General features: G+C 27.4%; 1 protein-coding gene across 7 annotated transcripts in view; it reads right to left on the bottom strand.

Annotated features, from left to right (window-relative positions):
* Positions 1-24589, bottom strand: part of LOC101237474 (dipeptidyl peptidase 8) — an 87837-nt gene that overhangs the window by 58645 nt on the left and 4603 nt on the right. For 3 of the 7 annotated variants that reach the window (XR_010640863.1, XM_065805813.1, XM_065805816.1), the window contains exons 2-7: positions 24071-24318; positions 12284-12503; positions 9910-10180; positions 3810-3844; positions 2237-2395; positions 966-1072 (exon numbers count right to left, since the gene is read on the bottom strand). Coding sequence is in view for 5 of the 7 variants with exons in the window: in XM_065805813.1 (XP_065661885.1) it covers positions 966-1072; positions 2237-2395; positions 3810-3844; positions 9910-10180; positions 12284-12503; positions 24071-24306 (1028 nt within the window). In the remaining 2 variants the exon portion in view is untranslated. Of the gene's footprint in view, positions 1-965; positions 1073-2236; positions 2396-3809; positions 3845-9909; positions 10181-12283; positions 12504-16457; positions 16673-24070; positions 24319-24589 lie in introns of those variants that run through there. The other 4 variants (XR_010640864.1, XM_065805815.1, XM_065805817.1 and 1 more) reach the window with 4 other exon arrangements.

The following is a 24589-nucleotide window of genomic DNA, read 5'->3' as shown; positions in this document are numbered from 1 at the left end:
CTATAATTTTCTGAAATCTTTTTTGAACTTTCCTGCAACTTTAAATTTTTCCAAAACTTTCTTGAACAACCAAAAGTTGGATAATAACTTTTTAAAATAAAACTTTATCAATACTGGCTCAAAAATCAGGTTTATTTTTTGCATTCTATTCATTCATTCACTAAAAGCAAAAAGAATTGCGAAAAATCATCAAAACAAATTTCAAAAGTTACATTAGTATGATACAATAAAATGAAATCAGTAATAAATAAAAATACCCATATTAACTAGATCAAGAAATACAAACAGTTTTACTAGAAGTTGAAAACTTTCGATGTGTAAGAGAATGTAAGTTAAGTAAATATTTGAATTAAAGATAATCATTGCTGATACAATCAGTGTTTGCCATTAATGCAATCCATCAGTAATACAAAAAGGAATTGAAATGTCATTCTATGGTTTCTTGCATTCATGCTTAAAACTACAACAAAGACAAATTTGGAGAAGTATGAGTATTTATTTATATGATTATGCAAACTATTGGTTTATGGGTTATATTAAAAATAAAAGCAACTTCAAAAGCCAGTCAGAACAAAAGGAAAGCTTTAAATTTTAGGTTACTATTAAATAATTTGTTCTAAGCAATAAAAAACGATTTGTATTACACAAGAGACACTAATACATTGGTACACAAAGTACATTGTATAGAAATTAAAAACTTGCTTAATACATAAAAACAGGTAACACAGACAACATATGCAAAATGTATTATTGTTTTATGCCAAAAAAATTGAAATTTTGCTTTATTTTACTTAATCCAGGTTCATACAACTAAACTACAGAAGTATTATATTGCATAAAATTTATAAAAGTAATAAATATATTAAAAAGATTATCACATGGTTTTGTTGTCACAGGGTAACATTGTCACATGGTAGCAACATCACATAGTAACAAAGTAGTAATATAGCAATAAAAATACTTACTATCCACCATAAGGCATCCACCCACATCTTACTATATATTCTACCCATGAAAATTTTTCATAAAAATCTATGCATAACTCATAATATATGATTGAACCAGTTATGAACTGAAATTTAAAAATTAAATAAAGTTTCAAAGTTGTGAAGCAAGCAAAAACAAAAAAAATTAAAAAAAAAATAAAAGAATAACATCAAATTTTAGTTGAAAAAGATTTGTACTTGAAAAGAAAAGAGTAAAACAAAGTTCAAAGCTGAATAAACATTGACACAGAATGGTTTATAAACCAAATTTGTTGTATACAGTTTATTTAAAAGGAAATCTAATCTTAATTTCATATTTTTGACCAAAAAAATGATGACATATAAAAGTTATTTATACAACAGAAACTTAAAACCGCACAAAATCGAAACTTTTGCAAAAACTTTTTGTCAAAATTCTAAATTTTATTTGTTTTAAATCCAACTAAAAAAACTACTTTTGTTTTAAATGAACACAATAGATTGCTTTAAAGATACTGATTGTTTATCCTAAGTTATAATTGTTTATTCTAAATTATGATTGTTTATCCTAAACTATGATTGTTTATCTTAAGTTATGATTGCTTATACTAAGTCATGATTATTTATCTTAAGTTTAGATATTTTAAATATCTTTCTGGGTATATACTTATAAAGTTATTAATTTAAAAAATTACCTTGCATCTTTTTTATGTATGTTGCTAAGTAAAATCTTTTCAAAACATAAAACAGAAGAATGACTTTTTATTATTATTTTTATTGTTTGATTAAAAAATAAACAACTTTTCTTAATTATTTTGATTGATTGAAAAACAAATGTGGATTGTGGACAATAATGAAAAATAACATTAACAAATTAGACCTGATAGAAATATTGGCAAATACTCAATTTAAAAAAGTTAAGGTTGGATCTCAAAATTGTTATATTTTTTGTTGGTATAAATGCTAATATACTTTGATTTGTATGAATAAAAATACATGAAGGCAATCCTAAAATGTTTATATTTGTCCTATAAAAGCGATTATTCAAAAATATTAGCTCAGCTTATCGTTGTTTTGAATTCATCTTTAAAGAATTAAAGAAAACACGTATTAACTAAACATGATCAAATTTGAAAAAAAAAATACAAAAAAAAAATACAAAAAAAACAGCAACAAAAAAAGGTGGATGAAATCATAATAATATGCGATGAATGATAAATAAAACAAAAATAATAATAACACTATATTCTAAACTTTTTAAAATTAGTTACCTGATTTAAAGAACAGTCTAAACAAAATTCAAGCATTTTTAAGGTTGGTTTAGAACTACTTGATCCAGCCTTTGGGTATCTGTAGTTCTCGACAAAGTTTGTAAACAACACTTCTGGTTGTGATCCCAGTTGAAACTCTTCATCTCCGCATTCATCTACCTATAAAACATTTACAACACTTTACAAAATACAATTTAACATCTATAAGTATATTCTTTAAAACACCGAGTAAATCTTGCATCAATAGTACTAACTTGCCTTACTCCTTAGTTATTATTACTGTTAATTATAAAAGTAAAAGACCCAACATTTTAGAGATAGCCAAGTTTAAATATATAAGAAAACTATTAGGTCTGGCTAGGGGAAATAAAATAAAAATAAAAACACTTTTAAAAAATGTCTTTATTACCTCTTTCAACAACATTTAAGCAAGTTCAACAAATAAGCTACATTTCAATGTTGCACACTGAAATAGCCTGCTGCCGGTGGCTTTAGTACATACATCAACTACCTTATAGCCTGCTACCGCAAGGGAGTGTCGCTACATCAACTAAGGATTTGGCATGGCAGCAATCTTTTCTTTCATTATTCTTTTTTTTTTTTTTTTCTTTTTCTGAAAACACTGTATATATTAAGGTAACAAAAAAATAGGGTAAAACCTTGTAATCTAAACACTCTATAAAATATAGATTGTTTAGATAACAAGTTATCTTTATATATATATATATATATATATATACATATATATATATATATATATATATATACATATACATATATATATATATATATATATATATATATATATATATATATATATATATATATATATATATACATATATACATATATATATATATATATATATATATATAGACATATATATATATATATATACATATATATATATATATATATAGATATATATATATATATACATATATATATATATATATATATATAAGAGAGAGAGAGAGAGAGAGAGAGAGAGAGAGAGAGAAATAAATAGATAGATATCTATCTATCTACATATATATAGATAGATATCTATCTATCTATCTATCTATCCATCTATATATATATATATATATATATATATATATATATATATATATATATATATATATATATATATATATATATATATATATATATATATATATATATATATGTATATATATATATGTATATATATATATATATATATATATATATATATATATATATATGTATATATATATATATATATATATATATATATATATATATATATATATATATATATATATATATATATATATATATATATTAGGGTGCTTCTAAACACTTTTTTCTTTGATTGGGTAACTTATTTGTTTTGTTTTCCACCTACTTTCTTTTTAACAGTTTCCACAAAGTCACTACAAATTTTAATACTAAGTTTGAATTTCCTTGACAAATTTGTGATTTTGTAAACTAGCATAGTTATATAACATTGCTCAAGGAAAGTTTTGAATAAATAATTAAAAGAAAAAATATGTGTAGATTTGAAAGTGTAGATTTACAACATTTAACTAACTTAACAGTAACTTACCACCTCATATAGTATCCTGTATATCTGATATCCACCTGAAAAAATAAATTTAAAATATCTTATTAAAGATGAAAATGCAGAAGAATATTATTTGAACTTTACTTAGTATTTAACTTATATGAACTAAAACTCGCTTAATAACTTATTATAGCTTACTTTGTATTTAAAACCTAAGTTTTGAGTCTTTATAATTCTAAAATATCAAGCTTATCATTACTAATTCTAAAAAATAATGTTATAAATTCTGACAAAATTTTTGTCCACTATAAATTTTTTACAGTTTATCATTAATCTTGTCTGCTAATTCTAAACATGTTAAATTTATTTCTATATTATTAATTGTTTTAAAGTTATAATGTTTTAGTGCCTCAGAAAACGTATCATGGAAAATTGTTAGTGTGTTTCTCTTGCAGCCTAGACTTGGATAAGGAAAGTAAAGTAGTGGGTTACAAGACAAATAACAATATGTATGTTGTATACAGAAAAAAACTTCATTAATTAGTACTTTAAATACAAGGTTTTACTGTGTTGTAAAATCTTTCATAAATCAAATGCAAACATTTTGCATGCCTGTTATTAAATAAGTTTGCGCTCAAGACTTTGTTTTAAAAAAATTTTAAGCTAGTCTAAACATGTATCTAATTTGCTTTATATATGCAGTTGTGTCAACCAGGTATTCAGTTCTTTTTATAATAGCTACTTGAGGATGTCAAAATTCTCCTGATATGTTTTTTTATGCATTTATACATGAGTTTTTAACTTTATGAATATCCTAGAAATTTTTTTTCATTTAAACCCCAGGAGATTGTTTTTTAAATTCTGGAAAATCCCGGAAATATTTGTGATTGACAAATCGACAAAGGTATGTGGATAAATTCTGGAAAGTTAGTTAAGGAATAAATAAAGTAACTAAAAATTACTAAATAATTGTTCTTCTAAAATTTTCTAAAATCAAATTAACTATCTCAGTTTTACTGTAAACAACTTGCAAAACGTGATAATTTATTTACTTTTTAAATATAAAATGTCAAAACTTTTCATTCTTATAATTTTATGTTGCAAAAAATTCATCAACTTTTTTTTTCTACACCTTTTTGCATAATCAATAATTGATTCTTTCATTATTTTTTTTTTTTTTCCTGAATTGTATTTATATTAAAAAAACGTTCTTTAATTTTTCTTTTTTTACATTGAAATTCTATTTTTTAATATAGCGTTTGCTTGCAGTTTGCAAATGACCCCAAATATTTTTAGTAATTGGGTCATGCAATATATCTTGTCTCTTAAAGTACCCTAGCGCTGTGGTTTGTTCTGCCAAAAAATAGTCAAGATGTACGGGCTTCCCATCAGCAAATGCAGGTGGAAACGCTATATCTATCTGAATAACTTCTTAACTAAATAATTCTTTATTTATATTTGCAGTGGGAAAGAAAGTTGGGAGTTTAGCATTCTCTCAATAATTTCGTGACCTTGAGACACTGGGTGGATTGCAGAAAGGCATTTTAATAAAGGGAAAGTTAAAAGGAAACTTATTAAGTAAACTTAATCAAGGTAAGCTTTCTGCAAGGTCTTTAAAAATGATGATTTGAAGTCAGGACTTCGAACAATTATTCTTGACAAATAACTTCAGAATTACTTCCTAGGTATATTTAATTTAAATGGTGATTTTTTTTACCTTTCATGTTTAAAAATTTCAACTTTGTTCTTGTTATAATTTTTATCATCGTTGGCTTTTTTTTTAAGTTAAAATTAAAATTAGTTAAAATTGTTTTTACAATTGTTTTTCAATTTGCTCGTCATAAATTTGATGGACTAACGGTTTTTTTTGTTCAAAAGTTAAAATAAATGATTTAAGAAAAGGAAGAATTTCAATGTACAAATTAGTACAAAGTAATGTTTCATTGCGTGGAAAAAATTTTTATTAATAATTCTGGCTTTTCTTCCTGCACCTTGTTTTGCTGGCTTTTTCTGATGCATTTTAATTTTTATTTTTTCTATTATTTTTTTACGCTCATTTGATAGCCTCATTAAAATATTGTCACTTTTATCTTTATACAGAGAGATATTCTGTTTTGATAACCAAGAAGAATAAATAAGGTAAAAGCAAGCGTCATCTCAAGCATAGTAATATAGAGTGCTATCTAAAACCGAATGATGAGAAACTCTTTACTTGGGAGTGTTTTACAACATTGTGTAAATATCACCACCAACTTAGTGAAGAACCTCTCTTCTTAATCTTGTTATAAACCCACTTATTTTTCCCCTTATATAATTGGTAGAATCTGATAAATTGGAAATTAGATTACGTAATAGAATTGTGCCTTTGTTTAATAAATGAATGTTAAAGATATTGGGAGATATTGTTCACAAATAAATACGAATGTCATAGCTTCTGTATTTGATGTCTGATCTCGAAAACTTACAATAAGTTTGATAGTAGGCTTTACTCTATTTGTGCAAGTACATATGCATGCATGTTATCCCGAGTGCCGTATTACAATTTACATGTATATGTTTTTTTTTTAATTAGTAAAAAACAATAATACAACGGTATAGCTTCATTTGACTTAATCCTTGCGCAGTTTTTACAATGCATTTTAGATTTTGAGTGGCTGAGTAAAGATTTTTTTCCTTCACTTCCATAATAAAAGTCTTTACAATATGTATTGTAAATCCTACCTAAAACATCAAATCAAACAATATATAATTATGATGTAACTATATATTTAAGTCTTCAGTTAGGGAATAAACTTATTACTCCAGCTTTATCTAACTTTCTTATAATAATACTCTTCATTATAATCTTTCTCTTCAAGCCAATTTCAGTGAAACTTGTTTTATTTTTTTTTGTCTCAGTAATGTCAGATAAACTTTTAACTTGCATTTTATAGTTTCCACAAAACAAGAACTTACTAAAAATACACAATTTTAACTTCTTGATAGTAATAATTGACAAAAAAAAATTTTAAACATTTAAAATGCAACTTACATCAATTAACTTCTTACAAAAGGGAATTTATATTATTCAAAAAGTTAATTTGAATGAATTAAAAAGAAAAAAAATGTATTGCAAAAATTGATCTTGTAAAAATTTCAGTTATAGAAAACATAGTTGCTTAATTGGAAATGTTGCTGTATTTAAAGTTTAATACAACTTTTTCAACAAATTAATAGCAAAAAACATCCAGAAAATTTTGGATACTAGAAATTTTAAGTGAATTTCTAGAATTCCAGGAAATTTCCAGAAAAAACATATCTATGTTATGTATGTGGATATTATATTGGCAAAAAGTATTACATAAGATTGTGAAAAGCACTATATTGGATAGTGGATAGCAAACACAAAATATATTGGAATGCCCATAGGTGATTAGGACAAACCATAAGCCTCTAATGCAATATATGGAACCTGCTAAACTACAGGATGGTGACGAGGTAGAAAAAGGGCAATGCCATTTGCTGTTCACATGCATGTGTGCATTGTATGGAGGGAGCCAAGAAACCTTCACAATACTTGTTACTTTTGTATAACTGATATTACAAAGTACAGAAAGTGAGACAAAGTGAGATTGATATTATGAAGTACAGAAAGCTAAAGTGATACAAGATCCTCAATATCCAGATATAGCATTATCTATACCACTTTTTCCACATAATGACAGCCTCCCAGTAACACAACCACTACAATATGTAAATATACTTTACCATACTCTCCGAAATTTCCTACATTTGATTTAATTAAACATGAGATAATTACTATGCATTTAATTTTTAATGAAGTTTTAAATGCAACTGTTTTTTATGTTATGCTGAAATTGCTATTTGTTTTTGTTTCTTTCATTATTTGACAAAAGAAGATGCAATATTTAACTCAAAAGTCAGCAAGTAACAGTAGCAAAGAAATGGAAAAAGCTTTTGTATCAATAACAGGCGTTCACAGGAAGATGTGCAATTGCACGCCATTGTATGACCATGCAAATTTTTTTTTATGACAATTTGGCTACAACCTTATTATATATATTCAAAATTTAAAAATGTGCTGAAAAAACTTATCCTAGACTAAAAAAAAACTTTTTTTTAAAAAAGAAAAGATATCTTATCAAAAGAGAAAATAAAAAAATCTAAAACTAGAACACAAAAACTAAAACTGGAACACAAAAATCTAAAACTAGAACACAAAAACTAAAACTGGAACACAAAAATCTAAAACTAGAACACAAAAAACAAAAATCTAACTCAATTAAAATGAAACTCAGCAAACTAAAAGGTTAAGTTTTATTTAAATTATGTTTTTAATTATGTTTGGAAAAAACAGCTTTGAATCTTATCTTTACTAACGTTTATATATTATGGGAAATCTTTAAAATAAAAGTACAATTTACTTTTAATGGTTGTTTAAAAAATATTAGCACTTAATTTAAATTATGCTGCTTTTTTAATAATTTAAAAATATAAGTTTTCATGTAAATACACGCTAGTAAATAGTTATTCATTAAAAACCATTTCATGCTTTTTTTAAACATTTATACATTGTTTTTATTTTTTGTGTGTTATCTTTTGAAATTTGTTTTAAAAGATTAACATTTATTTATATAAAAAATTATTAGCATTGTTTTGATACTTGGTTAAAAAGTGTTTTAATAACATAAAAGCATTAAAGATCAAACTTATTTAATTGTAATAGCTTTCAAAAACATTTCTCATTTTTTACTCAGCTAAACTTTTTTATCTTTATAAGTGTATTAACTTTAATGATTCTTATAAAAAGTTCATTAAAAAGACTTTTGTTGTCTAAGAAAGTTTATAGAAATGTTATTAAAAAATAATTTTTTATTTATTATTAACATTTATTATAAAAAAACATACATAACATGTTTCGCTAATATAAAAACATTATTAAAGATAAAGTTTTGTCCTCATTTATTTCTCTAAGATTAATTGAGAATCTTTTCATTCAGCACATTTTTGAAAATTTTTTTGAAATAGCTGCGGTCAAACCGTCAAAGCAAAGTATTAATTGTCTGGTCATATAATGACGTGCAATCGCATGCCTTCCTGTGAAAGCCTGAATAACAACTCTTTAGATTCACTTTCTAAATTAAAATGAGCTAGATAATTTAATCAGAGATTTAGGTCTTGATAAATAAGGAGCTAAATTTCTTTGAGCAAGGCTAATTGAATAGAATCTAATTGGTGAAGACTGCAAGACAAGTATGTATCAGAAACAACATAAAGAACATTAAACTTACTATGACTTGTGTAAGGATTTATGTTATTGTAAATATGTGACTGGCTTGTTTACTTCTCTTAGACTCAAGCATGTTTCTGTACAATGGTAACGGTTCATAGATAACTCAAAACAGAGTCTCAAAGCAGTCTTGTTCAACAATGGAAATAAATATCCATCTTTGTCTTTTGTACATTAGGTACAAAAGAAAGAAAAATATTTTTTTCAAAGAACGTCTCAGAAAATATTAACTATTTACTCTAAAGAATATTTTATTATTCTAAATTCAAGCAGGTTGTTTGTGATGATTTCAAGGTATTTGCTTTCTTGTAAAGTATACACGTAAGAAAATTGCATTTATCAAAGCACTTTTAATCTTGAGAAAAGAGTTTATAGTAAAGAATTTTATTGTAACTGTAAGTTTAAAAACATAGTAAAAGATTTTGTTTTTGGTTTTACTAATATCATACGTACTATAGTAAAAATACTTTTAAATATATGAAAAAGTGCTATATATTTATTGCACATTTGCTTTGACATCAACAGTTTTTTATTAATACTTTTTTATTTGTATTTTCTTGATTTAATTGTGAATTTTCTTGAAGTCACTATGTTGAATCAATCTGTTCTTTGCAACATTGCAAGAGTAATTTTATTACTTAGGTAATTATCCTTTCAATATTAGAATAGTACAACACAGTGACATTTATTGATGTTATGTCAAAAACAAATATGATTTTTGAAATTGCAAAAAATAAATAAATAAACATTGAAAAATCTAAATGGGCAAGACTTTTGTTATAATGTGTAATATTTGAAATTATTAAGTAAAAAGTAATCAAGTAAAAGTAATCAAGACAATTATAATAATACCTGGATCTTGATGATAAAATGGTTCCCACCAATATCCAGTAAATCGATCAAAAACCTCTTGTGTTACATATGCAGGGACTCCTGCAGATAAAACTTTCTCTCGTGATGAATCCCTAACAAATGTTAACCTCATCTCTGAACCTCCTAGTGTATTTGTAACCCAAATGTCCCCATCATGAATAAATGATATAATATTTGGATTACACGGGCACACTTTTGTATCCATTTTACTTCCAAAAAGATTTGATGGGATGACATAAGGTGCAGCATACTATAATTGCACAATAATAATTATTATTACTATAATTTTTAATAATAATAATAAAAAAATATTCATGTATTATAAATATATATGACTATTTTGAAATATCAATATCAGCCACATTTTTAGACAAGGAAGAAAAAATAAGTAAAATAGAAATCTATTTTGTAGCAATAAATAACCTTTATAAAAAAATATAGACAGCAAAAATCTTATGTCAAAACAAAGTCTATGTATGTATATATATGTATATATATATATGCCAATAATTTTAAATGTATTCTAAAAAATAGAGAGCCCAATGTTATTAAAAGAACAGAGCAATAATAAATTAAAATATTAATAAATTAGTAGAATTAGTTAATTAAAATTAGGAGCCTAGTTATGATGCAGCAGAAGTTTGCGAATTTGTTAAATATATATTTTAGATTTATTAATCTAAGTAATTAGAATAATCAATATTAATGATTTGGGTATTTATCGTAGTGATGGTTTAATAGTAATGCGTAAAAAAACTGGTCAACAGCTCGATATAATTAGAAAAGATATTATAAATTTTTCTTTAAATATTGGCTTTCAAATCAAAATAAGCATAAATTTAAAAATTGGGAATTTTCTTGATGTCACATTTAAACTTTCTGAAAATTTATATAAGCCTTTCAAAAAACCAAATGATGAATTATTACACATCAATAATAGCTCAAATCATCCACCCCAAATTCTAAAACAAATCTTAATTTCTTAATAACAGGCTAACCCAAAACTCCCCTAATGAAAATGTATTTAACTCTTCGAATTTTTGAAGATGCTAATAAAAAAAGTGGATTTCAAAATTTTGAACTAAAATTTGAAAAAAAGAATACAAAAGAGCGAAATAGAACTAGAAATGTAATTTGGCTCAACCCTCCCCCTCATATAGCAAAAATGTTTCCACTAACATAGGAAAAGGTTTTTTAAAATTGGTCAATAAACACTTTTAGCCCTTTCATAGATTACATAAAATTTTTAATCAAAATACAATTAAAGTTACAGTTACTCAAAAAATATGGAAAGAATTGGAAAAGGTTACAATAATGCTTTGCTAAACAAACAAAAAATTCTAAATGAAAAAACAACAGAAAATTGTAATTATAAACAAAAAACAATTGCCCAATGAGTAAAAAATGTTTATCAAAAAAGTGATATATAAATGTGTTGTTTCCTCTAAGAATCTACCTAATAAACAATATATTGGCTTAATAGAGTGTGAATGGAAAAAAATGTTTTGCCAATGATAAACAATCCTTTAAAAACAAAAAGTACTTAAAAGACACCATGCTGTCAAAATACATATGGGAATTAAAAGATAAAAATATTGATGATTTTATACTGAATTGGCCCCCCTTAAAACAGCTTATAATGATATTTCCAAAAAATGCATATTATGCCTACAAGAAAAATTTAAATAACTACACATGCCAAGAATGATAATTAAACAAAAAATCGGAATTGATTTCTAAATGTAGACATGAAAATAAGTTTCTCTTAAAAAACTATAAAAATGAGAGAGCTCAAAAAATAGTTATACTAAATCCCCCCTTTAAAAATATTTTTTAAAAAAAAGCAGAAGTAAACAATTCTAAAGAATTCTTTTTACAATAGTCAGCATATTCTACAAGTGTGTAAAATTTTACAGTAGTTAAGACATTTATGACTTTCTGTAATTTAATTTTTGGTATAAATTGAAGTTTTAATAATTTGAAAATTCATTTCTGATGAGTCTTAATTGATGAAACACATGTAAAACAAACAGTTTTGATAAGTGATTTTTTACTAATTTATATATATATATCTATATGTGTGTGTGTGTGTGTATATATATATATATATATATATATATATATATATATATATATATATATATATATATATATATATATATATACATATATATATATATATATATATATATATATATACACACATATATATATATATATATATATATATAAATATATATATATATATATATATATATATTTATAGACACACACACACACACACACACACACACACACACACACACACACACACACACACACACACACACACACACATAAACAAATAAAGTACCTTTACTTTACCAGAGGCTATTGGTTCAATATTCACAGAATAAATATCATTACCATTACCAAAGATCAAAGAACTTTTTTCATGATTAAACTCATATGAAGTTATGCTATTAAAGACTGTTTTTTTATGCTCACGCAGTAGCAATTCTTCTTTGGAATATACAAATGAATTCATACTTATCTGTGGATCTAGTAGTAAATTCCATTGATAAACTGCATATCTAATTTAAGTCAAGGTTTCACATAAACATAAAACTTTTTATTTATTTATTTAACTTTTTATTTTTAGGAAGTCAAACTATTTTAATTACAATTTGAGTTTAAATGCTGTTTGTTTTTGATAGAAAGAAAAAAGGTAAAGTGAAATACTAAATAAAAAAATACACTCAATATTACTTATAATTTCAAAAAAAATTATAAAAATTTAACTCAATATAATAGTAATAATAGTAATAATGTTAATGATGAAGAAGAATATGCTGTTAAAACAAATTTTACCAGTTGAAAAATAAAAATGAGTAAAAACTTAGAGTATAACATTTTTTGAATAAAAAATTGACAGAACTTTGTTCTATTTGTAAACACATTCATGCTTGTAAACACATTCATACTTGTAAACACATTCATGCTTGTAAAATCAATCACCTTGTGTTTTCTAATCAAAATTGTAATTAAAGTAGTGCAGAAAAGAACAGAGTATAACCCATTACTTCCCTGGTAATACAACTTGTTTTTCCAGGCAGCAGCCTTGTTTACCAGGGGTTGCAATTCAGAGCATGAATAGAATAACAATAAAAAATAAACAATAAAAAATAAAAAGAACAGAGCATGTTTGTTAATTATAAAGGCCTTCTGGCCAATATAATTGAGAAGATTATCAGTAATTTTGTAATAGCTATCAGCATTGAAATCCAGATAACTGAATCTAGGTTAGTAAAGATCGATGCTAAGTAATGCTTTTTAAATCAACCCCCATGTTTCCAGTTTTAAAACAAACATTGAATACAAAATTTCTGCCAAAAATTATGAGTGGTTTATGAGATATCATAACTTTATATTGACCTGGTTTCCCAAAATGATCTGGTTTTTACAAAATTTAAAAACGTTTTCTTTTCAATAAAATTAGGAACAAGTGCAAAAATATGAAAATAAACATTTATAAAGCTTTTTTAATGCAGAATTCAATAATGAATACAAAATGCTTTAATATAAAGCATACATCCTAAAAATTAATAAAACAACTAGTTTATATAACCTCACTCATCATTATAGACTATCACTACATAACCTCCTAAAGTAAGAGCAACAGGTTAAAAATGTCTTGTTTTTTTCTAAGTTTTTGCATTGTTTTGTAGTTAGAGTCTGTTTTACACCTTTTTCTTACTTGGTTTACTTTTGTTACTGATTGAAGCTAAAAGGACAAGGTAGCTACAAGGTAGCATTGCTACAACATTGTATATTTTTTTGTTGTTCTTTAAATATACTTTTTTTATTTTTCATGTTGCAATTGATAGCCTAATTCATTTATGGAAAAAAAAAGTTAAAAACCTTGTTCTTTTAAGGCATTTTCATACTGGTATTTATCTATATATTTATTTATTATATACTATAAACTTATTATATATAAAAATAAGTTGATAATAATATTATATTTATTCATTATATACTATAAACTTTTATATATAAAAATAAGTTTATAATAATATTATATTTATTTATTATATACTATAAATTTATTTATTATAATTTTATTAAAATTTCAAAAATAACAAATATTTTATAAAAAAACAATTATTTTAAAAAAAAATTGATATTTTATAGTTTATTGCAGAAAAAAAGACCTTTTAAACTAAAGATGAAAAAAGTTTATTTTTTTGATAATAATTTCAAATAAATATTTATTTTTTTATAAAATATTTGTTATTTCTGAAATTTTTATAAAATTTTGCTTTTTTTGAGAGCCAACATGACATACTTTTGAAAAACTTTTTTTTATATAATATTAGGGACCCATTAAAATTTTAAAGGTCTTGGGGCACCTCAAGATAATTTTCTAGAGCATTGATATTTTTCCAGAGTATTTCTGAAATGAATAAACAACTTTTGCACACCCAAGCTAAATGAATTGTAAAAAAAACTAAAATTCACTGCACCCTACCCTATAGTGTATATATTACACTATAATACGGAACCATTAGTTTTGAAGGAACTGTTAAAAACAATCATGAATAGACCTGTCCTCAGGAAAGATATTGACATCTGGTTATTAGTAAAACCTTTAACTGAATTACTACCAACAAGAATTCCTTCGAAGGGAGATGTGCTGCGTTTCTTTTTCTTTTTGAAAGACGAGCCGATGAAACAAACCAAACATGTCAGTTGTAATGGTGTTATAGCTGAAAAAGTTGTAGTGGAAATTCAAAATCAATGGGATAAAGCTGGAACTGCAATACAACGCAAAGACAAAGTTAAAGCTAAAATATTGGATCTCTATAATATTTATAGAACACTCCAGAAGAAAAAAGGATGTCAATCAAATGAAGCAAAGGAAAAACTGTTTATTGAAGATATGAAAAAAATACTTTTATATTGTTCACCAAGATGTGATAATGAGCAAAAAAAAGAAGATGTTGAATTTTTTACAGCAGTTAAATCTCAAGAAAGAGTTATTTTGGGATGAGAAGACAAAAAGTACAAACAAGAAGTTTCTCAAAAATACAGATAGCGAAAATTGAATTGGCAAGAAAAATGGCTGAAGAACTGAGAAGTCAAAATAATCTGGCAGCAACAATGAGCACCAATCCTAAAACAACAAGTGTTGACTCCCCCGTGTCAGACATGGAATCAGAAGAGGATATTAGTGTTACATTTAGTTTAAACGAATGTGAAGATGAAGATTTTAAATGTCAGGATGCTGATACTGTAACAAAGAAAACCAAACCTGACAGAGAAGAAAAAATTACACTGGATCTTCCAAGAAATCCTTTTTAAAGTGACAAAATTTCATCACACTTCAAATCAGCTTCACCCTCGCAGAGGGTGGAGCTGATTTGAAGTGTGAGACTTTATCAAAAACAAGCAGTAGGACGGCTGCTGAAAAGCTTCGAATAGAGAATGCCAATGAGATTGAAACTACATTTGTTTCCCCAAAGTACATAACATTACATTGGGATGAGAAAATTGTTCCTGAGGATGCTGAACGGCAAGGTGTTCTTATGGCTGGGATGCCAAACTATAAAGAAGGTAAACTTCTTGGAGTTCCAGTTATCTCGGATGGAACTGGCGCTACAATGGCTAATAGTAGCTATTCTCTTGTAGTCAAGTGGAAAGTAGAACAGTCCATTGTTGGTCTTGTTTTCGATACTACTGCATCAAATTCAGGATGGAAAAATGGTGCATGTGTACAGTTGGAATTGATGCTGAACAAGAAAGTATTATACTTTGCTTGTCGTCATCATGTGATGGAGAGAACTTTGTGTTCCACATGGCAACAGACTTTTGGTCCAAATCCAGTCCTGACACCACTGAATTCATGGAATTTAAAAAATCTTGGTATACAGTAAAACATTGATCGAATTTCAAAATTTTAAATATTACTGATCGACATCTCAAGCAACAGAAGGAAAATGTTGTTAATTTCTTGCAACAAATCTTAGCCTCAGAAGGTAACAGCATGCCTCGTGATGACTACAGAGAATGTGTAGAACTTATGCTCATACATGTGCTCATGTGTAGAACTTGTGCTCATCTAGGAGAAATGCCTCCTTGTGTAGTGCACTGGCTCAAGCCTGGTGCACACCATCATGCACGCTGGATGGCAACTGTTATATACAGTGCTGAAATGTATGCTTTTGGTGATCAGCTGAATTATGATCCTGAAAAATTGGAAAAGTTGAGTCGTATTTGCACATTCAATGCCCTATTTTATGTGAAATCGTGGTTAGCCGCCCCTTCTGCAGCCGATGCACCATCAAATGATCTTCAGTTATGGCATGATGTACATATGTTCAAGAAAATTGACCCCGAGGTAGCTGGAGCCACAATTTCAGCATTGAACAGGCATATGTGGTATCTGGCAGAAGAAATGGTTACATTTTCGCTCTTTTCAAATTTGGTGTCAGATTCGGAAAAAAAACAAATTGCCAGACAACTTATCAAAGCAAAAAAAGACAAACCCCTAGATAAAGGTGTTCTTGTCTTCCCACAGCTAGTATCCTCAACAAAATTGGTACATCTGATTGGCAAGAAATCCTGGCTCCTGTTCAACTTGGAATTGAAACAGCCTGGTTGCACTTGCCTCCAAAGCAGTGGGAAACCGACAATAATTTTCAAGAAGCGGCAATGTTTATATGTCATGCAAAAGTTGTCAATGATTTAGCCGAGAGGGCAATAAAGTTCATCACAGACTTTGCAAATACTTTAACAAGAGACGAAGCACAAAAACAATATATCTTACAAGTGGTGGAACAACACCGGTGGAACAACACCAGCGCAATGTACCAGGTTTCAGAAAAAAAACACTGAAAAATCTATGAAAAAACTTACATAATTGTTTTTCTGAATACGGCGGGATCAGTAATTTTCTTAGGCATAACATTATCATATCATTGTAGCTAGGCTAGATCATTGTTTACACCTAAATTTTGATTGCTTAAATTCAACTTTTAATAAATTTAGTTCACTTCGAACAATTTATGTTACCTTTTCAATGTTAAACAATGTGACAAACATTTTTGTCATGGTGGCAAGGCTTAGAGTTATTTTAAAATCTTGAAGTATGATTTTTTTCGCTTTAAATACTAAAAGGAATGGGAAAACACCCGGGGAGCAAAGTAATTTTGATAAAAAAAAATTTGGAGCACCCTATGATTTATTATATACTATAAACTTATTATATATAAAAATAAGTTTATAATAATATTATATTTATTTATTATATACTATAAATTTAATTTATATGAAAACAAGTATAAAAGTTTATGATTATTATTTTAAATTATATTCAAGAAAAAAAATCAAGAATTTAATAAGCAAAAAAAATTACAATAATTAACTTTAATTGCTAAAACATAACCATGTATTCAAACTATGCATTTTTTTAGCGTTAAATAAGTATCCAAACAAAATTTTGAATATTAAATGGTTCTCTAAGTAAATAAATGTTTCGACTCTCAATACCAAGTTGGACCACTTTAGGTTTTTAAACTACTTTAACCACTTGAAGCTTTTATGACTTTTGGATTGATTCAATTCAATTGGTTTGAATTTGAGTAAGATTCATAGGAATTAAAATTTGAGAACAATTTATTAACTGATTCAACTGATTTCTTTGTTGCATCTGAATTGATTTGATCATGCTCCAAGCTTCTTGGAGCATGATCTTTAGCTCTTCCTTTTTTTCAGATATTGTGTACTACTTTTGATCCAAAATTATCCACAGGTGTTTAATTGAGTTAAGATCTGGACATTGAACCGGCCAATCAAATAACTCAATCTGTTTTTGGATAAAAAAACTCTTGCTTTCTTTGATGTATTTGTAGGGTCCTTGTCTTGTTGAAAGATATAATGTTTTCTAATCACATTTTTTTTAGTTGAAGCCAGAAGATTTTTTATTGAAAATATTCACATAAATGTCACAGTTCATAACTCCATTAAAAAACTCCAGTTTACCTGTTCCGTTCCCAGCAATTGATCCCGAGACCATAACATTTCCTTTACCAAACTTTAATGTTCCTTGAATGCAACTGAGTGTAAATGCTTAACCTTTTTTTCTCCATAATTTTTGAGCTCCATCTGACTCAACAAGATTAAACTTTTACTTGTCAGTCCAGATAACTTTCTAACAGAATGATGCCAGCATATGTAAAACATTTTTTTAAAAATGGAAATTTTTGGTTTATATTCTTATTTATAGTATATTATAGAAAATGCTTTTATTTTTTAATTTCAATGTTTAAACTTGCTTGAACAAGTCAAAACCCTAATTGCGCTGAGCTTGTGACCATTCCTTCAATTAAACTAGATGATAATATTAAATTAAATGAACTTGAAAAATAACTGTCAATTATTACTGGTTACTTGTTATTAAATTGTTATAAACAATATTTCCAAGACCTTTATTTAATAATCACTTTCAAATCTTTGTTTACAAAACAACATGCTTGGATAATTATTTTTTGTTGAGGCCTGATGTTCGAATAATTATTTTTTATTGAGATTAAAATATAATGACTTTTTAAAGACTTATAATATTTTAACAACTTAAGTTAAACAATCTTGCTTTTTTTTCCATTTAAAACCGTGATTAATATTGATTTCAGAATAATTATAACAATGTTTATTATAATCTTATTTTATTCTAAAATAACCAGACAAAGTTTATTTTTCAGAATAAAATTTTTGTTCTGATTCTTATTTCTCTGACGTTTGTTTTTGCATCTTACTATCTAACTCAAAACTACATTTGTATTTGTTATACATGTATTTATTAAATTTCCTACATGTATTTGTTAAATTTTCATCATGCAATATAGAATTGTTCATCAATTGCAGTATCTCAGTAGAATAATGATTTCCAGTTTGGTCCACACACTAAATTACTAAAAACTCAAAAAAAAGATTCACCAAAAAAATTATTAATTAAAAATTAAATTATTAAAATTATTAAATTATTATATAAATTATTATTATTGTTAGTTTAAATTATTATAGCCACTTACAGGTTTGGTTTCAGACTTTTAAAACATAATTTAATTATATGTTTTAAAATTATGCATAACTTTTTTTTGAGATTAGCAATAAAAATTATTTGTATGGTCATTTTTATAAGATACTCAGGCAACAATGTCAATTCGATATTTGCTAATTTTGCTTTATTATGAATTGTTACTATCTGGAATTATTTGATATAAGAAGCTGTAAACATCTAAAAAATTGTATGTTTAGGAATGAAATCAAATCAGTTTCAATAAACGCTACCTATATAAAGTTAGATAAGATCTTTGTTTTATTATTATGAGTTATATTTTTTTATTATGTATATTATTTTCTTACTCAGACACTGTTAGTGCCAATCTAATTGGACCTCTGTGTCCTTTAAAACATGTATTTTTATTCTAATAAATCTTATCTTTTCTTGATTTCACAATACAAAAGATATGGCATCTGATGTGAGAATTTGGTTTTGGTATGGTTGTTTTAAACTTTCTGAGCAACGTGGCAAAAAAATTCCATTCAGGTTTAAGACCAAATTTGCTCTCTAGTTGGCAAAGGTTGATGTCCAAGTACTGTTCGGCATAACCATCAGTGAATAAATGTATCACTAATGGATGTAAAGAACATTGTTGGGTGTTACAGTGATAGCTCTGTATTTTATTTTGGACAACACAAACATCAAATCACCAATATATATCGAACTAATGTCAAGAGATCTTTTTAGTCTATAATATCTTTACTTTATGGAAACTTAAATGAACTCTAAATAAAGTTTTTTTATATTAACTTATTGGAGTCTTATTCAAAAAATGTAGTCTTTTACCATCAACTTGGATTAAGATATAACCTGGATACATTCAAGAGTATTAATCTGAATGGTAGAATTCATAGATTTTTTACTAGCTCACCTGTAATTTACTTTAAATGTATGTTTGGATTCTGTCTTAACCTCTGACACGGTGTTTATTCACCTGTAAGTTACTTTTTTGGTGTTTGTGTTATGTCTGAATCTCTGACGTGGTGTTTATTCACCGATAAGTTACTTTATGTATGTTTGTGTTCTGTCTGAACCTCTGGCGTGGTGTTGGTTCACTCATAAGTTACTCTATACATCTATGTTTGAATTCTGTGTGAACCTCTGGTGCGGTGTTTACTCACCCGTAAGTTACTTTATGAATATTTGTATTTTTCTTAAATCTTTGAAGCAGTTTAAGCTCAGTAACTGACTACTTACTCCAGCTATAGTGCCTATGCTCGCCTCAGTCTCAAGTATTTTGTTAGAAGTAGTATTTTTCCTAATACATTTCCATAATTTCATGCCTGATGTTTTAGAGTACTGTTTGCAGGAAGTAACTCCTTTTAAGTACTTAAAAGTCAGTTCAAGTCAGGTTCAGAATCATCTCAATCAACCTGCTACTGGTATCATGTAACCCAGTACTATCTTCCCCATGCCCTGCTGCCTTGTAGGGTGTGCTTTTCAAGGCAAAGGCTAGGAAAAACAAACTCCAACTTAAAAATTCCCTGCCGTGGGGCTCTTGATTATATCAAGGCTAGAGATAGTGTCTCATTAAAAATACTCATCTTGGGCAGATGTTAACTGCACCTAGCTATAATTCCCCTGCCTTGAAGTTCTTGGTTAAGTATAAGTCTTGTAGAAGGCCTCATAGGCAAAGATTTTAAAGATTAGCAGAATAACTCTACTAACCAGCCTCGAACTCCTTCTTCATCTATTTGGCTGGCATAGATGTAAACCTGTGTTACATTGTTTTCTGCCTAGTATGTTGAATACTGGATCTTCTTGACTCTACTAATAGGTTTTTGCTTGTGCCTCCTTGATAGAGGCTATGCAACTTTTCCTGTTATCTTCTAGTGAAGGTACAGCTCTAAAACTCAGTTTAATAGTTCTGAGGCCGTCTGGTAGTAAGGTTTCCCAAACTCTGTGTAGCTCTCAGAGAGGTTGATTCTATCAACAGCTACAAAATATCAGTATTAACAACTGTGCCATGTTGTACATGGATGGTGTCCATGTTAATGCTTTTGGTGGACATTGTCAAAACCACATTAGGAGCCCTTAGTTAGAGCTTAGGGTTAATTAACATGACTGAGACAACTGCATAGCTCATTGCTTAGGAGGCTGTACTTGATCTATGAATAAGTGAAGTACTCTTTTAACTTAAAATATAGTCTATATCTTAATATATATAAAGGGCAATGTGTGTTTGTGTGTGTGTTTGTTTGTTCTTAGCTGGGTTTTGACCCCGTACCCCGATCCCCGGGGTCAAGGGGGCCTAAAAATATGCCCCCCTGACCCCGGGGTCAGGGGGGACCATTTTTTGGGCCCATTTTTGGGCCCATTTTTGTGTACAGATATCAGGTAAGCCAGTTTAAATATTGGCCCGGGCAACGCCGGGTAACTCCAGCTAGTATAATATATAATGTAGTTTAACTTAAGTTTTTGGACTGATGTCTTTTTTCTTATAACTGATAAATGGGCCTCCTATGTAACCTCCTGGTTTCAGGCAGGAACGGATGCTTTTATTCATTCTCATAGGTTCCAAGTCAAGCCTCATTCAACTCCCATGGTTTTCACCTTCTTCTGCAGCTGCTATCACCACATTGCTTTTCACCACATTGCTTTTCACCACTGCAGCTGCTATCACAATATTGCTTTTCACCACAAGCCTCATTCAACAACCATGGTTTTCACCTTCTTCTGCAGCTGCAATCACTAATCATAATTATTTTTTTCATCTTTTTTAGAAGAACAACTTTCTAGAGAACAAATGGCTATTTATTATTGCAAAAAAGTGATGTAAAAAGTTGTTGCCTGCTGCTAAGCTTCATTCTCAGTATTCTCAGTTCACTAAATCTTGCATCTTATCTCAGAAGTTAGGCTTTAAAGACTTTTGAAAAATCTTCAATAACGCCATAAACAAGGGTAGGTCTAACATTCCATCTCTCAATTGTGGGACTGATCTTATTACCTCTCCCAAGGATAAGATAGAACTATTTGCAAAGAACTTTTCTTCTAATTCGACTCTTGAATCTTATCGCCATTTTTTTCCTTCCATTCCAATTAAACAGATTAAACTATTGTTAGACATTCAAATCATTTTTGCTTTCGTTGCTAAAGTTATATCTCATATAAACTCTTCAACGGCTTGTGGTCTAGACGACATTCCTGTCACAGCCTTACAAAATTGTTCTCCAGAACTTCAATTCTCTTGAAACTATTTTTTCTTATTCTCTTGAAACTATTGGTCTTTGAGTCTTTGATCAACAAATTTCTCACATACCATCTTGAGTCAAATAACTTACTGTCAGACAATCAATACGGTTTTTGATTCTCTCTCCCCAGGCTGACATGCAGACTGCTGGGACTGAAAGATTTTATTGTGCAGTAGATGGAGGCAATGAGGCTAGGGCTATTGCTCTCAAGGGCTATTGCTCCAAAAATGCATTGTAAATGTAGTTGGACCTGCTCTATCTGCTAAACTTGAGCCTCTTTCCCATCATCGTAAAGTTGCCTCTTTTTCTTTTTTATACAAATACTATCATGGTTGTTGTTCAAAGGAGCTATTATCTCTAGTTCCATCAACTAAAACTCATTCTCGCTTTACTAGTGATTTAGCAAAGTCTTATTTACTTACTGTAACTGCAAAGTCTTATTTAATTACTGTAAATGCATGCTCTCAAACTTTTATTTGTCTAGTTTTTTTCCCGGAACTTCAACCCTTTGAAACTCTCTCCCATCTTCATGTTTTCCTGACTCATACAACCCACATCTTTTCAAGTCTGTCAACCGTTTCGTTGCTCTACAACTAAATTCTTTTTTTTTTTAGTAACTCCCAACTTGATAGTGGTTGCTTGCAGCCTTGTTAGGAGTGAATTAAAATTTTTTTTTTTTAAAAGTCAAGAAAGTCTAAAACAAGTAACTACTAGACAGATTTTGTATGTTTACTCTTTTTGCAAATCCAAAAAAATGTTTAAAATCATTCTAAAAAATATAAATATAGATTTATCTAAATTATAATAACATGGGATTTTAATGGTTAAAGATTGCTGAATATGTATAAATGCATGCATCACATGATGAGGTACGATTCCAAATTTATATGCTTAATTTCTACACTCACAACAATATCCGGTTGTACGAATTGTAAGTCTGGGTCCCATTCTATAAATGTCCTAAACTAATCATTAAATAAAACTATTTTGAAAATTTATTTTAAAAAAGGTTTTAATAAACATTTTTTTTTCGTTACAAAATTTAAGTTTTCAAAATTTTAAAAAGACCTTATTTTTGAATATATACTTTTATAAAGTATTAGAGAGAATGAATCATGAATCAAGCATGAATCAAATTTTTATTCAGTAGGCTTAAGATAAACTAATAATACATAATAAAAACTTTTTCCAGGGATTTGGTTGACAGACAATAATTTACAAGTCAATATTTTTGAACAAAATTGGATAAGACATTTCTTTAATTTTAAGTTCTAGAAGTGCTATTCTTAAATTTCTCTAGCAAAATCTTTTTGAATATCAAATTATAGGGATATCAAAGTGGCTTTATTATTTAATTGAACACAGCAAAGTGGTTTTGCTGTCTCTTCTAAATAAAATGTTGAATCAGAATTATTTCAACTGTTGGTATCTCAACAGCCTATGTATATTTTTAGCTCAATTTTCAGTTTATCACTTATTTAATGTGAACTGCAAACAAAATATTAAAAACAATTTTGGGTTAAAAGTATTCTATTGCATTCTTATATAAAAACTTCCTAAAAGGTGCCTTATACTACAACAAAATACAACAAAATACAACTTACAACAACTAAACTTGTTTTTTCATCCCTTTATTTTAAATTTTTAATTCAACATAAAAACCAAGAAGATAATTACTTAAACAAGTTAATTTATACTTTATTTATGTAACTATTCAATAAGCTATGTAATCATATTATTAACTTGTATGAATAAAAGAAGCCATATTCAATATAAAGAACAGAAATGTACCCCTTCATTTACATTATTAATAGTAAAAAATTTCAAAAGATCCTTGAAAAGATACATATTATTTTCAGCTCCATCTAAAGATTCAACATTGGTAGAATCCCATGAACCATTTTCAAAATCAAAATATATCAATGTATTATCATTTTTGTATGATACCTTTGGAACACCAAGAAAGACTAACAAATTTTTGTAAAATGTAAAGTTTGATGGAACAATTAACGCCAGATTGTATTGTTCCAATCGACTTTTTTCGACTACTTCCTCGATGCTTGACCAACTTAAATTTTCCATTGCTTAATTGTACTTTAAAATTAGCAATAAATAGAAGGTGAAAAATAATAATTAAACAATTAAAAAAAAAATTCTTTCTTATCAATCTTCTTATCAAAAATATATTAATCAACTTTAATTTCTTTTTAGTATTCAACTATTTAATATTTGTCAAACATAATTTTCAAACTTCATAATGAAATCCATACAATTACAGCAAAGCAAACAAATTTTTTTTTATCACAGTATTTTGAACCTGCAACACAGTATTTTGAACCTGCAACACAGTATTTTGAACCTGCAA

Source organism: Hydra vulgaris, chromosome 09 (assembly GCF_038396675.1).
Source record: "Hydra vulgaris chromosome 09, alternate assembly HydraT2T_AEP".
Lineage (NCBI taxonomy): Eukaryota > Metazoa > Cnidaria > Hydrozoa > Anthoathecata > Hydridae > Hydra > Hydra vulgaris.
Note: the sequence above shows the minus strand (reverse complement) of the source record. Positions and strands in the feature narration are given on the sequence as shown.